This window comes from Haliotis rubra, unplaced genomic scaffold, assembly GCF_003918875.1.
Source record: "Haliotis rubra isolate DU_JTF1 unplaced genomic scaffold, ASM391887v1 Scf574, whole genome shotgun sequence".
Taxonomy (NCBI): domain Eukaryota; kingdom Metazoa; phylum Mollusca; class Gastropoda; order Lepetellida; family Haliotidae; genus Haliotis; species Haliotis rubra.
In genome coordinates, this window is record NW_025767273.1 from 464,141 (window position 1) to 477,795 (window position 13,655).

Below are 13,655 nucleotides of genomic sequence, written 5' to 3' on the forward strand. Positions count from 1 at the left end.
GCGTCGCCAGCATGCCCCTCCGCCTCCAGGGCCGACCTCTGAACCGAGGTGAGGTAGGCCTCATGGACCACCACCGCACCTGCTGCATCGGCGTTCCGGTAGACCTCCTCGTAGGTCGATGCAGCGTGCGCAGAAGCGCCAGCGAGGCAAAGGTGGAGTTAAGCCCTTGCCGAGCAGCGGGCTGCTCGGAGGAAGCCGAGCCTCCCCAGAGGCGGCGGAAGTGAAAACACGATGCGTCAACAATCGGTACAACGAACAGGGAATCCTCCCCAAGCTGGTAGCGCCCGCCGCGAGTTCAGGTAAGTCAAACCTTACTTTCGGGCACCAGACAGAAGGGGATCGACCCGTCCGAGACCAGCGATGGCAGAATCGCGGAGCTGCGTCTGTGAGGGTTGCCTAGGGGCAAGCGCCTCGCCAGGCAAAGCGGAACTCAGTCGAGTCCGCGCTACCAGCAGGCACAGCGGCCTGGGGTAGGCCCTCGGCAATTCTCTGCGGACCTCCCGCCAAGGCGAAGCAAAGCGGAAGCGCCCGTCATGCTCCTCGACCTCCCCAAGCTCCATTGCCTCGGCGTCCGAGGCCGAGTCAGAGGCTGGGTCTCCTCCGTAAGAGGACCCTAACCCGACCCGGTGGACTGCCTAGCGCTAGGAACCACAGGAAGGGAAGAACAGACAGACTGCTCCCCGTCAGCGCCAGCGGCGTCGTGGACCCGGTCCCGAGGCGGCTGGAGGCAGGCCAGGCAGAACTGGTGCCTCGGCTCTCATCAGGGGCGGGTGTGCGCAGGACGGAATACCAGGAATACTCAGCGGCCCTCGCGCGAGCTCGAGAGGGACTGGGAGCCCCTCCCTCTCCGAGGCAGCAGCCGGCGTCGGATCGAAGCCAGAGGCAGCGGATCTACAGGCGCCTCAAGGCCGAGGATCGAGCGAGCCAGCGATCCCACCCCGGACTCTCCGCCCCGTCCGGAGTGGGTGAGGAACTCCTCCTGCGGAGACCTCCAACCCGACTCCACGAGCGAAGGACTTCGCCGAGTCCATCTGCTGCTGAAACATAGACTCCATCAGTGACATGTCAAAACCACTTTCGAAGTGGCAGGGAGGGGAAGGGCCCCGGGATTTTTTCCCTTTTTGACACTGCGTTTGGACTTAGGCGGGGAACCTGCGTCAGGTCCCCTCCGCCTCCGCATTTAGCGATAGAACAAGGTGTCGGCAGCCCGCCTCTTCTGGGCCGGGGAAAAGGCCAGACAAATAGGACAGGAGTCAGCCTCATGGCCTGTCTTCTCCAGACAGGCCCGCGCCAGCTTCGTATGACTGTCGGCCCGGGGATACTCCCCTCACAGACCGAACAGCATGAAAAGGCCTGAAACAAACGCATAAGCGTGTTTAGTGAGCGGCGACCAGCAGCATATAAACCGTAGAAAACATTGAAAACTTCGTGAAGGTTACCCGCGGAAAGTAATAGTTGGTTTTATCGCCAATATTACGACCACATGCGCGCTAAACTTCCCGCCATGGCAGAGCAACACGTCGCGTAACCAGGGAAAGTTCAGCGTATTTAGTATTAATACAAAGTCACAATTATGAAACAACCAACTGTAAAGCTTTACTGTTCTTGTTTTAGACAAATAAAGACCATACATACAGGTGGTGTCTCAGACATATCGTTTAACAGCGCCGTGCGGCTCATGAATGGGTTATCAAACCGTCTGTTCCGCGGCCGTGACAGCAGAAGGAATGATGATCACGGGTCTAGGAGGCCTACCCAGTTGAATGCGCATGCGCTAAGGGAGGTAACTCCGTGAGGTAGGGGTCCGTATAATAAATAAAAAGAGTTTATTTATTGTACAATCTTTTTATTCAAAAACATTGATACAACTGTCACAGGACATTTTCAGCGGAAAATGCATAATATGTACCCCAAGGGCGATCTCTCTGAAAAACGCTGATCGAAAACCGGTATTTTGACATGCATTCAAAAACTTCGTAACACTCTTCGGATATTTCCGTTTGTTGAATTGTTCTTTTCCCTGTTTCATTAGTGCCAAATGTTACTTACATTTTTATTTTGTCATGATTAAAAGTTTTTATTAAAGGTTATCAATCTTAGTGATTTTGTTGTGTTTTTGCTTTATAATCAAGCAAAACTCGATTATAAGTAGTTTTTGTTATACATATCACAATATATGCTTCCGCATCGCAATATATCGCAATATGAAAATTCTCTGCAATACCCACCCCTATGGATAGGGTCCCTGATAATTTATAACAGGGGCAGGGTCGGGAATGGCTGTCTCACAGGTTTTGCTGCACCAATGTACTGGAAGTAATGACCTTCCCCAAATGCTTGTTTCTCCACATGTTGTACTTTTTTTACTCCTCTTTGTGTGACAAATTTCAAGCATTATATATGTTAATACAAAATGTTCAATCATTTTCTTACCTTCTCCAAATATTTCTATTTTTTTATTATAACACTTCCCTAAGACTGTAATATTTTTTGTTGACCCTCCAATTATTGCATTTGACAAGTAATAATAAATGAGCAGGTCCAAATATTGTGAAATAAATAAGCCATGATTAAATTATAACTTACATGCACTGCACACACTTAAGCTAGAAAATTTGATTATCTAGAGAGCAAGACGATCCGACAAAGCATGAGGCACATAATGAATGAGGGTCAGATTCAGCCATTTGTTTTGCGACATTATTATAAGTCCTAATGGTGGGAAAATCTAACTCCTCACAAGTAAAGCAATTGCAAAATATACTACAATATAATGCGATGGCTAGAACACACCAAATGTGATTCCACTAACCGATACACTTGATATTCTCACTTGTAAAGACTTTCATATATATTTCTCTTCCACTTCTGAAACGTCGGCACGTGAACCATACAGACACAATTATGAGGGCTTGGGGAAAACAATGCTGTGACACCACGGCTAGGGGAGATAACTGCATCACTCTTTAGGCATACCACTAAGAATAAGTATGACTTAGTTTTTTGAAGAGAACTTTTTTCTCTTTCATTTCTGTATGTCACTGTGATACCACAGGAAACTGGCCAACCATAATCCAGACAGAACGTTTACGACATAGTTTTATAACTTACACTTACATGCACTGCACACATCTCGACTAGAAAATTGGAATCATCTCCATGACAAAACTAAAACATAAGCCACTCAAAAGAAGTTAAGGACATCTGATTCTTTCATATTACTATAGTTGAATCAGGTGGTCCTTCTCTTGAATGATATAGTGGTCTGAGTGGTCCAATCACCTGTGTATGGCTGTAATCCTGAGTCGTATGTGACATTGTCCATGCCCTGATACAACGTCGTCACCAGTTTCTCTTCACATGGCTGGTCCGGCTGGCTGAACGGAGGACACCCATCCATGTTGATGTTCATTACGTCAATGGCCTTCAGAAAGTCATAGGGATAGATGCCTACCTTGAAGTCCGCAATACACCCTCCAAATGCTAAAAAATTATTCAAAGTTTTGCACTAAACTCAGGTCTTACATCAACATTAGGGTAGTTTTCAGCATTTGAAAGTTGGATTCAAATTGTTCAAATATTTCAACGTCTTCTAATTCCATTCTTGTGACAGATAACAACAAAATGTGATGACGCTAAAATTACACAGACACGTTAGATACACAAGGAGACTTATGATTTGAAGAATCAGGTTATTTCAGTTTTAGGCATATTTGTATAAAAACTTCAATACTCACTATATGCCTGAGTACTGCATATGTATTTAAGTGTATAGAAACATGTACTGAACATTTCCCAAACATTTACCTAAATAAAATGATTCATTAATTGCTGTTTTATAAAGCAATGCTCATGGCAAATGAAAAACTAGCAAATGTGTTTTATGTCAATTGTTACTTCTGTCATAGAAGAAATATTAGTCATATCATATTCTAATTAGGCCAGACCAAATTTATTTCTTGTTTTACATATTTTTGTCCTCATAAAACCTAAAGGCAGGAGAGAAAGAAAATAAACATAAAATCACCAGTCAAAGTAATATTCCTTCTAAATACTAAAAGTATTTTACTTTTAGCAATTTATGAAATGTATATGGGGCAAAAAACAATCTTAAAAATATTGTCTTTCAAGTTTACATTTTTGGCCAATAAAAACATTAGGATTGTATTTTTTGAGCAGTGAAAATTAATTTTTATTTATTTGTTCTTATTCTTGAAAATATACGACAGCAAGATCCAGAAAGCAAACAATAAATTTGGTGTAGCCTTAAGTTGATGTACTTTTATAACATGCCAAATGACATCCCTACTACTACTACTACTACTACTACTACTTACGTTCTGTGGGTAGTGGGAAGTTGTTCTGTTTGATGAAAGTCTCTTCTTCTGATCCAGACTTAATTCCACCTAATGATATGGGAGACGTAATTGGCACAGGAAGCGATGCATCAGGGTCCCCACGGATTATGTTGGTACCATCCGAAAATGTCACGTTGGCTTGAAGTCCAGTTTTTCTGAAAACCACATTCGTCCAGCTGCCGTCACAAAGGTTGATGGTGTTACTGTCAAAGAGGACAGTTGTTGTTCTCTGGCCATCACTGAACTCGAAGCGAAGTACACCTTGTATAAGCCCAGCATACACATAGATCCCAGTACCGCCATGCACAAAGAACAGCAGGCCAGTGTGCATGGCTGTTCGAAAGGACAGGGACACTGTGAAGCTGTCAGCCCGTGATGGCGAAGTTGAAGAACTGATTTATTCTCGCATAGCCTAGAAAAGATAGAACATTCAAGATGTAGCACAATATTTAATAACTAGACTATTTTGCATAAGTCTCATGGATAAATATCACCTTTGCTTTGTTGTTCACAGTCAACTGGTAATTTTGATAGTTCTCAAAAATATATTTCTGTGATATTGTATATGTCTTGTTAAGAAACCTTGGTGACGTCATCGCCCATTGATGTTGGATTACTGATGTTGTCTTGTTCAAGATTGTCCTCTATGAGATAATTTAGCAGATATATGAAAACATTTATCTATTCTGTCCTGAAACCCTTAAAGACAATCTGAAGATACACTCTCAATATCATTCACGCCACTATAATAAATGAACATCAATTTCAGATTCCTGTATTGTTGCTAACAGGTATAAAATTTCATTCACCTTTGCTGTTGTTTTTCCTACCTTTGCCCATGAAGTGAACACCTTTATCCAGATTGATGGGGCATCCCTCCCAGTTGAGGAAGGCGAGATCATTGGCTACAGCATCCTCCCACTTCAGCTTATGCCAAACCTCCTCTGGGAACTCCTGTTGCAGGATCTCAATGTCCTTCAGACAACCCTGGAAGCCTGTGGTGACAATCTGCAGATACAATATAACATGTCAGTGTCCTTCAGACAACCCTGGAAGCCTGTGGTGACAATCTGCAGATACAATATAACATGTCAGTGTCCTTCAGACAACCCTGGAAGCCTGTGGTGACAATCTGCCGATACAATATAACATGTCAGTGTCCTTCAGACAACCCTGGAAGCCTGTGGTGACAATATAATGCAGATACATGTCAATATAACATGTCAGTGTCCTTCAGACAGTCCCCTGGAAGCCTGTGGTGACAATCTGCAGATACATATAACATGTCAGTGTCCTTCAGACAGCCCTGGAAGCCTGTGGTGACAATCTGCAGATACAATATAACATGTCAGTGTCCTTCAGACAACCCTGGAAGCCTGTGGTGACAATCTGCAGATACAATATAACATGTCAGTGTCCTTCAGACAACCCTGGAAGCCTGTGGTGACAATCTGCAGATACAATATAACATGTCAGTGTCCTTCAGACAACCCTGGAAGCCTGTGGTGACAATCTGCAGATACAATATAACATGTCAGTGTCCTTCAGACAACCCTGGAAGCCTGTGGTGACAATCTGCAGATACAATATAACATGTCAGTGTCCTTCAGACAACCCTGGAAGCCTGTGGTGACAATCTGCAGATACAATATAACATGTCAGTGTCCTTCAGACAACCCTGGAAGCCTGTGCTGACAATCTGCAGATACAATATAACATGTCAGTGTCCTTCACACAGCCCTGGAAGCCTGTGCTGACAATCTGCAGATACAACATAACATGTCAGTGTCCTTCACACAGATACAAGATAACACATCAGTGTCCTTCACACACTGGAATGCTGACAATCTGCAGATACAAGATAACACATGTCAGTGTCCTTCAGTGACAACCCTGGAAGCCTGTGCTGACAATCTGCAGATACAATATAACATGTCAGTGTCCTTCACACAACCCTGGAAGCCTGCTGACAATCTGGAACACAGCCCTGGAAGCCCGTGCTGACAATCTGCAGATACAATATAACATGTCAGTGTCCTTCAGACAACCCTGGAAGCCTGTGCTGACAATCTGCAGATACAAGATAACATGTCAATGTCCTTCAGACAACCCTGGAAGCCTGTGCTGACAATCTGCAGATACAAGATAACATGTCAATGTCCTTCAGACAGCACTGAGGCCTGTGCTGTCAATCTGCAGACACAGAATAACATGTCAACATCCTGCAACAGCTCTTGATATTTAATTTCAAACTAAAGATTTTCTTGACAAAAATGTCCAGGGCAATATGAACATATACACACACTAAATCTTACCCCAGCATTTCTGTCGTTCAGTTTGAGAAGCTGGAAGTCTGCAGGGAGGCCTCCCACATATACCCCAGTTGTCTGCCCGATGATGGAAGTGTTCTTACAGTTCTTGTCCCTGACAGGGCTGTTACCTAGGCGACGGATAGATACAAGGATGAAACAATACAACCATGAGTACTATGGCATTAGAATATTTACAGCAAAGAAGGAAAGTTAAAATCATTAAATTAACCCAGATATTTAAAAATTCATTACAAGAATCAGCAGTACATGTGCTTCAGGAGGGAAACCAGAATTATCATTTACATATGAGAAGGTAAATAATTAAAATTGGAAAGTACTAGGTATGAAAGAATGAAACAAGTAGTGAGGTATAAAAATATTTTCATGGATGTATTTATAATCCTCCATATTTGTTATACAATGTAAAACAAGCTAATACAATGTCTACTGAATTTCAAAAGAAACGCGAAAATAAGGCATGAATTAGGGGTGAAGTGATGCCAGTATTGCCACCTCCCAAGACTCTGAAATGACATTACCAAATGGAGCAATATAGTGATGTCTTTTTGACTTTATCACAAAACATATCTGGTAAGGAATAAGTGTATTTATTCACCACTATATCACAGTTTTACGTGATTCACGTTTCTTTTGGAACTGAGTATATGTACAACGATACAACAGAAAATATGTCCCTATATCATATAGAAGATATGGAGCATTAAACATTTACAAATTTCACATAAAACATTACTATATATACCATATATACATGAACAGGATTAAAAGCTGAGATGCAGGTGACAGTGAAGCTGATGCAAGCTTCAAAATGATGGGTGTCGGCTAGGCAATCGCAATGAGACAGGTGTTAGAGAGACGGGAATAGAAAATGACATGTTACAGTCAGAGAGGTAATAGTGAGACAGGTAACTGTAGGATAGTTAACAGTGAGACAGGTAACAGTGATATAGTTAACAGTGAGACAGGTAACAGTGAGACAGGTTACAGTGATATAGCTAACAGTCAGACAGGTAACAGTGAGACAGGTAGCAGTAAGACAGGTAACAGTGAGACAGGTAACAGTGAGACAGGTAACAGTAAGACAGGTAACAGTGATATAATTAACAGTGAGACAGGTAACAGTGAGACAGGTAACAGTAAGACAGGTAACAGTGATATAATTAACAGTGAGACAGGTAACAGTAAGACAGGTAACAGTAAGACAGGTAACAGTGAGACAGGTAACAGTGATATAGTTAACAGTGAGACAGGTAACAGTAAGACAGGTAACAGTGAGACAGGTAACAGTAAGACAGGTAACAGTAAGACAGGTAACAGTAAGACAGGTAACAGTGATATAATTAACAGTGAGACAGGTAACAGTGAGACAGGTAACAGTGAGACAGGTAACAGTAAGACAGGTAACAGTGATATAATTAACAGTGAGACAGGTAACAGTGAGACAGGTAACAGTAAGACAGGTAACAGTGATATAATTAACAGTGAGACAGGTAACAGTGAGACAGGTAACAGTAAGACAGGTAACAGTGAGACAGGTAACAGTGAGACAGGTAACAGTAAGACAGGTAACAGTGATATAATTAACAGTGAGACAGGTAACAGTGAGACAGGTAACAGTGAGACAGGTAACAGTAAGACAGGTAACAGTGATATAATTAACAGTGAGACAGGTAACAGTGAGACAGGTAACAGTAAGACAGGTAACAGTGAGACAGGTAACAGTGATATAATTAACAGTGAGACAGGTAACAGTGAGACAGGTAACAGTAAGACAGGTAACAGTAAGACAGGTAACAGTGATATAATTAACAGTGAGACAGGTAACAGTAAGACAGGTAACAGTAAGACAGGTTACAGTGAGACAGGTAACAGTCCGATAGTCAACAGTGAGACAGGTAACAGTGAGACAGGTTACAGTGAGACAAGTAACAGTGAGACTGGTAATAATGAGACAAGTAACAGTCCGATAGTCAACAGTGAGACAGGTAACAGTGAGACAGGTTACAGTGAGACAAGTAACAGTCTGATAGTCAACAGTGAGACAGGTAACAGTGAGACAGGTTACAGTGAGAGAGGTATATGTAAGACAGTTAACAGCGGGACAAGTTACAGTGAGACAAGTAACAGTGAAACTGGTAATGAGACAGGCACCATTCAACAAGTGCAACCATTTAGTAATTTAATTGACACAGCGAGGTTACGTTCAGGTGTAACAAGGAACAACGAGTGGTTTGACACAGGGTCAACTGCTGTAGGCAGAAAAGGATACCTTTCCAGCTCTCGTCAACAGTGACAGTTCCAACAGTTGCTGAACGCTTGGCAACAAAGTCGTGCCACTTTTGGTCATGATAACTCAGACCTTCATCATTGGTTGTTGTCACCTTACCCACACGTTGGCAGCCTTGAGGAGATTTAAAGCAAGAGGATAGAGTTCAGAGTTAGAGCATACATGGACAGAATATAGACGTGTAATCTCCAAAGGAACAGCCATTTTCAACATGGTACAGGTTGGTCAGAGATGTTTTGGATGTGTATCATCTCTTGGTGCAATTTCCACATCTCTGGCTATACCTAGCACACCTGGGCCTAGATTTTCGAAGCTCTCTTAAGCTAAGATAGTTGTAAGTTAATGTTAATGTATGGCACTTACGACTATCTTAGCGCTAAGAGAGCTTTGAAAATCTAGGTCCTGGCATAGTATCTCCAGAACTGAAGGTGCTGTGTCCATACCCTTGGATACCATTTTCCTAACACCTGGCACTTACACCATAACTCTGCATGAACACCAGCTCCAAACCCCTGGGTACCATCTCTCTATCCCTGGGAACCATTTCCTTACCCTGGGTACCATATCTGTACCATTGGGCATAGCGGATCAAGAGGGGAGATGTCGTGAAAATGAACTGTGCACCTTTGAGTGCCTTTTCTTGACCACTTTGTGCCAACTCTCTATCCCTTGGTACCATGTCTCTATCCCAGGGTACCATTTCCCTACCCTTGGATGCTATCTCTCTAGTAGGGGTACCCGTGGCATGATATCCATATACCATTTCCATATCTGCTGGTACTAAGGTGCTATCCTAATAGCAGTTTGTACCCACATCCCTGGGCAATATGGGCTATAAGGCAACAAAGCTATGGGGTCATATGGCTGAGGTCAGGAGATATTGACATGGTCAGGAGATATTGACAAAGCCAAGAAATACAGTAGGAGAGGTGAGAAGATATGTTTGAGATCAAAACACAGTTAGGGTCTGGAGACAGATGAGGTCAGGAAATCTGCAGTAAGTATATCATAGCTGAGGTCAGGGATATAGTGTGGTGAGGGGATAAAGGTGGGGTCAAAAGATATTTCATCTGAGGTCTGGAGATATTCAAGATGAGGTCAGAAGTTGCAGCTGCTAGAGCTACAGATGAGTCAAGAGATATAGCTGAGGTCAAGAGATATAGCTGAGGTCAAGAGCCACAAATGAGGTCATGTAATATACCTGAGGTCAAGAGCTACAAATGAGGTCAGGTAATATATCTGAGGTCAAGAGCTACAAATGAAGTCAGGTGATATAGATGAGGTCAAAAGATATACCTGAGGTCAAGAGCTACAAGTGAGGTCAGGTAAAATAGCTGAGGTCAAGAGATATACCTGAGGTCAAGAGCTACAAATGAGGTCAGGTAATATAGCTGAGGTCAGGTGACATAAAGGTGGTCAGGAAATACCGTAGAGGTCAAGGGTCAAGGAAGAAGCATCATGATGAGAACAGAAGCAGTTATACCGCTGATATCTGACCTTGAACTTGGTCTAATTTGATGCGACCTGCACCAGCTGATCTAACAGCAACAAAATTGTGCCAGACCACATCAGCATACGAAATGTTTCCATCAGTTGTTGAGTTTATTTCAGTGATTGTAAGGCAACCTGTTAAGTGAAGACATGTCTAAAATAATGTTGTATATCAAATGCATTGTAAACCATTTCAGTAACACTAAACAATCCCGAATCATTCTTAGGCAGGTCGACTGCCATTTTATCTACATCAATAATTTCATGTTTTACAGAGCGATTTGGTCAGTGTGTCAAGAAGTAGACAGCAAATTTACAAACAACAAAATGTTGTCAGGATTAAATAATAAATAAGGCTGAAGGCATCATTGTGAGCTCAGGTACTACAGATATGTACCCCAGGTACGTTTCTGTATAGAGAAATGTACCCTAAATACAGTGAAAATACAGAAAGGTACCTTAATCGACATATACTTATCAATCTAAAACTGAAACCATATGTAGTTGTTCCCATTTGCCTGATCGCGAGTGGTGTTGTGCATCACGAAATATTCGATACTGTGTATGCTTGTTTCTTATATAACGCAATCAAATGCATCTCATGCAACAGAACAGTTCTGATCAAGAAAACGGCACAATTCAGAATTGACTCGTCCAAGGGTATGTTTCTGTATTTTGACTTTGGCCAAGGTATGTTTCTATATACAAACACGTACCTGGGGTACATATCTGTAGTACCCGTGCCGACAATGACACCTTTAGCATAATGTAAATATTTTTAAAAAAAATGGAAAAATACGGAATTACCTTGAGTGTCAAATATAAGCCTAGGCCGGCCATTTGTAAACTGTACGACAAAGAATTCATCCTGTGAAGGTGTTGCTGTGAAGAACACAAGGCCATCTTGAGCTTTCATGCGAAACTTGAAGCGTATGCCTGAGGAAAAAAGTAAAAAACAAAACCGAAAATTGCTAATAGGTAAGAACTGGATTTCAGCAACATGTGCTTGTTTTAAGAGGGGTTGAGAAAAGATGGTCAGGTGAACCGACTTGGCTGATGTTGATGCCTGATCAGTGTTGATGATGTAAATCATTGGATTGTCTGGTCTGATTACTTACAGACTGTTGTCATATAGCTCAAATATTGTATTTCTGGTGTCCCTTGCTGGAATATTGCTAAAAGCAGCATAAAATCATACTCACTCACTCAAATATTGCCGAGTGTGACACTAAAAATCAAATACAACATACGACAAAAAAATGTTGACAATGGTTTACTGCGAGTGGTTCTATTTAACAGTGTGTGCATCCTAAATGATGGAAATAGTTCATATTTCATTTTTTTCTTCTGGCCAACATTAAATTGTTCGTAAGGCCAGACCAATTTTATTTTTTGTTTTACGGATCCGCCTGTTGTATTTTTTCAAGTTTTTATTGGCCAAAAATGTAAACTTAGAAGAAAAAATATTTTGTGATTGATTTTTGCCCCATATACACTTCATAAATTGCCAGAAGTAAAATACTTTGAGTATTTAGAAGGAATATTACTTTGACTGGTGATTTTATTTTTATTTAATTTCCCTCCTGCCTTTAGGTTTTCTGAGGACAAAAATGCGTAAAACAAGAAATAAAATTGATCTGACCTAAATTAGCTTTGAAATTTATGATTTGATATCAATTAGTACAATATTCATTAATATGTATGTCCATAGCATATCGTGCCCCTGTATCCTCTCAGTTATGTAAATAAAGACTACAGTTTCTGCTTAGTTAAAAAAAAATTAAAACTTTTCTGTCAATTTGTGTTTGGAATGTTTGTTCAATACTACTGACTAAGTTCTAGATGCATACACTGCTAAATTCAACGGCTCAAGGTCACCTCACTGCTGGTCCTCACACGGATTATAATCAAGTAATGGTTGTAATCAAAACTCAATTAACGATGAAAACATGAGTTTTTATTACTGTAGGTAGTCAGGACAATTCCCCTCCCTCACTGTAATTAGTTGTATTCAACCCGTGAGGATCTGGGTTAGAATTTGTCTTCAGCAACCATGCTTGTTGTAAGAGGCGACTAATACGATCGGGTGGTTTGACACATGTCATTGTATCACATTTGCCTAGTTCGATGCTCCTGATGTTGATCACTGGATTGTCTGGTCCAGATTCAATTATTTACAGGCCACCGCCATTTAGATGGAGCATTACTCAGAGCAACATTAAACAAAACAACAGACACTTCAATTAGTGAGGGTGTACCCAATCATCTTCTTAGAATGTTGAATCCCCAATACGATTTTACTTGCGTTCCACATACTATTGAGATATCAATACCAGTAAATAAACCTTGAACTTGTGTAACAAGGGGCTGTATAAGTGAGTGAGTATGGTCTTATGCCGCTTTTAGCAATATTCCAGCAATATCATGGCGGGGGACACAAGAGGGGCTGTATAAGTGAGTGAGTATGGTCTTATGCCGCTTTTAGCAATATTCCAGCAATATCATGGCGGGGGACACAAGAGGGGCTGTATAAGTGAGTGAGTATGGTCTTATGCCGCTTTTAGCAATATTCCAGCAATATCATGGCGGGGGACACAAGAGGGGCTGTATAAGTGAGTGAGTATGGTCTTATGCCGCTTTTAGCAATATTCCAGCAATATCATGGCGGGGGACACCAGAAATAGGCTTCAAACATTTTACCCACGTGCGGAATCGAACTCCGACCTTTGGCATAATGAACGCTTTAACCAACCACCCTGGCTGTATAAGTATAAATACACATGCATCTACCTTAATAATTAATAATTGCAATATTTCTTGGCTAAATTCTAAGTGGCAAGCACTATAGATTATACTGTGTAGTATAAGCTGCATAGCATCTTGTGGTCTGATGTAACATAACGATACATCAATACAGTATTGTATTGTGATATATGACGAATGACACAACACACTGATTTACAACCCGTGTCACATTACATACGACACATTCCATTACAAGTCAGATTGAATAAATAATAACAACCAGACAGTCATCAATATCCCCCGTAACAGCAAAATACTCTTTATGAATATGTCTACTAGTTATGATTATGTCAAATGTTTTGGATTTTATGCCGGTGTTGACAACTTGCTGGATTGGACAACTGCCGATTTTGACAGCTTCCACTGTATGCCTAATGACAC

The 13,655-nt window shown here is 41.6% G+C and overlaps 1 protein-coding gene across 1 annotated transcript in view; it reads right to left on the reverse strand.

The window, feature by feature from the left end:
• Positions 1-13,655, reverse strand: part of LOC124254531 (usherin-like) — a 133,108-nt gene that overhangs the window by 60,189 nt on the left and 59,264 nt on the right. The window contains 7 exon segments of the mRNA XM_046688345.1: positions 3,283-3,483; positions 4,338-4,691; positions 5,189-5,366; positions 6,674-6,798; positions 8,874-9,119; positions 10,476-10,604; positions 11,277-11,405. Of these exon segments, the coding sequence (XP_046544301.1) occupies positions 3,283-3,483; positions 4,338-4,691; positions 5,189-5,366; positions 6,674-6,798; positions 8,874-9,119; positions 10,476-10,604; positions 11,277-11,405 (1,362 nt within the window).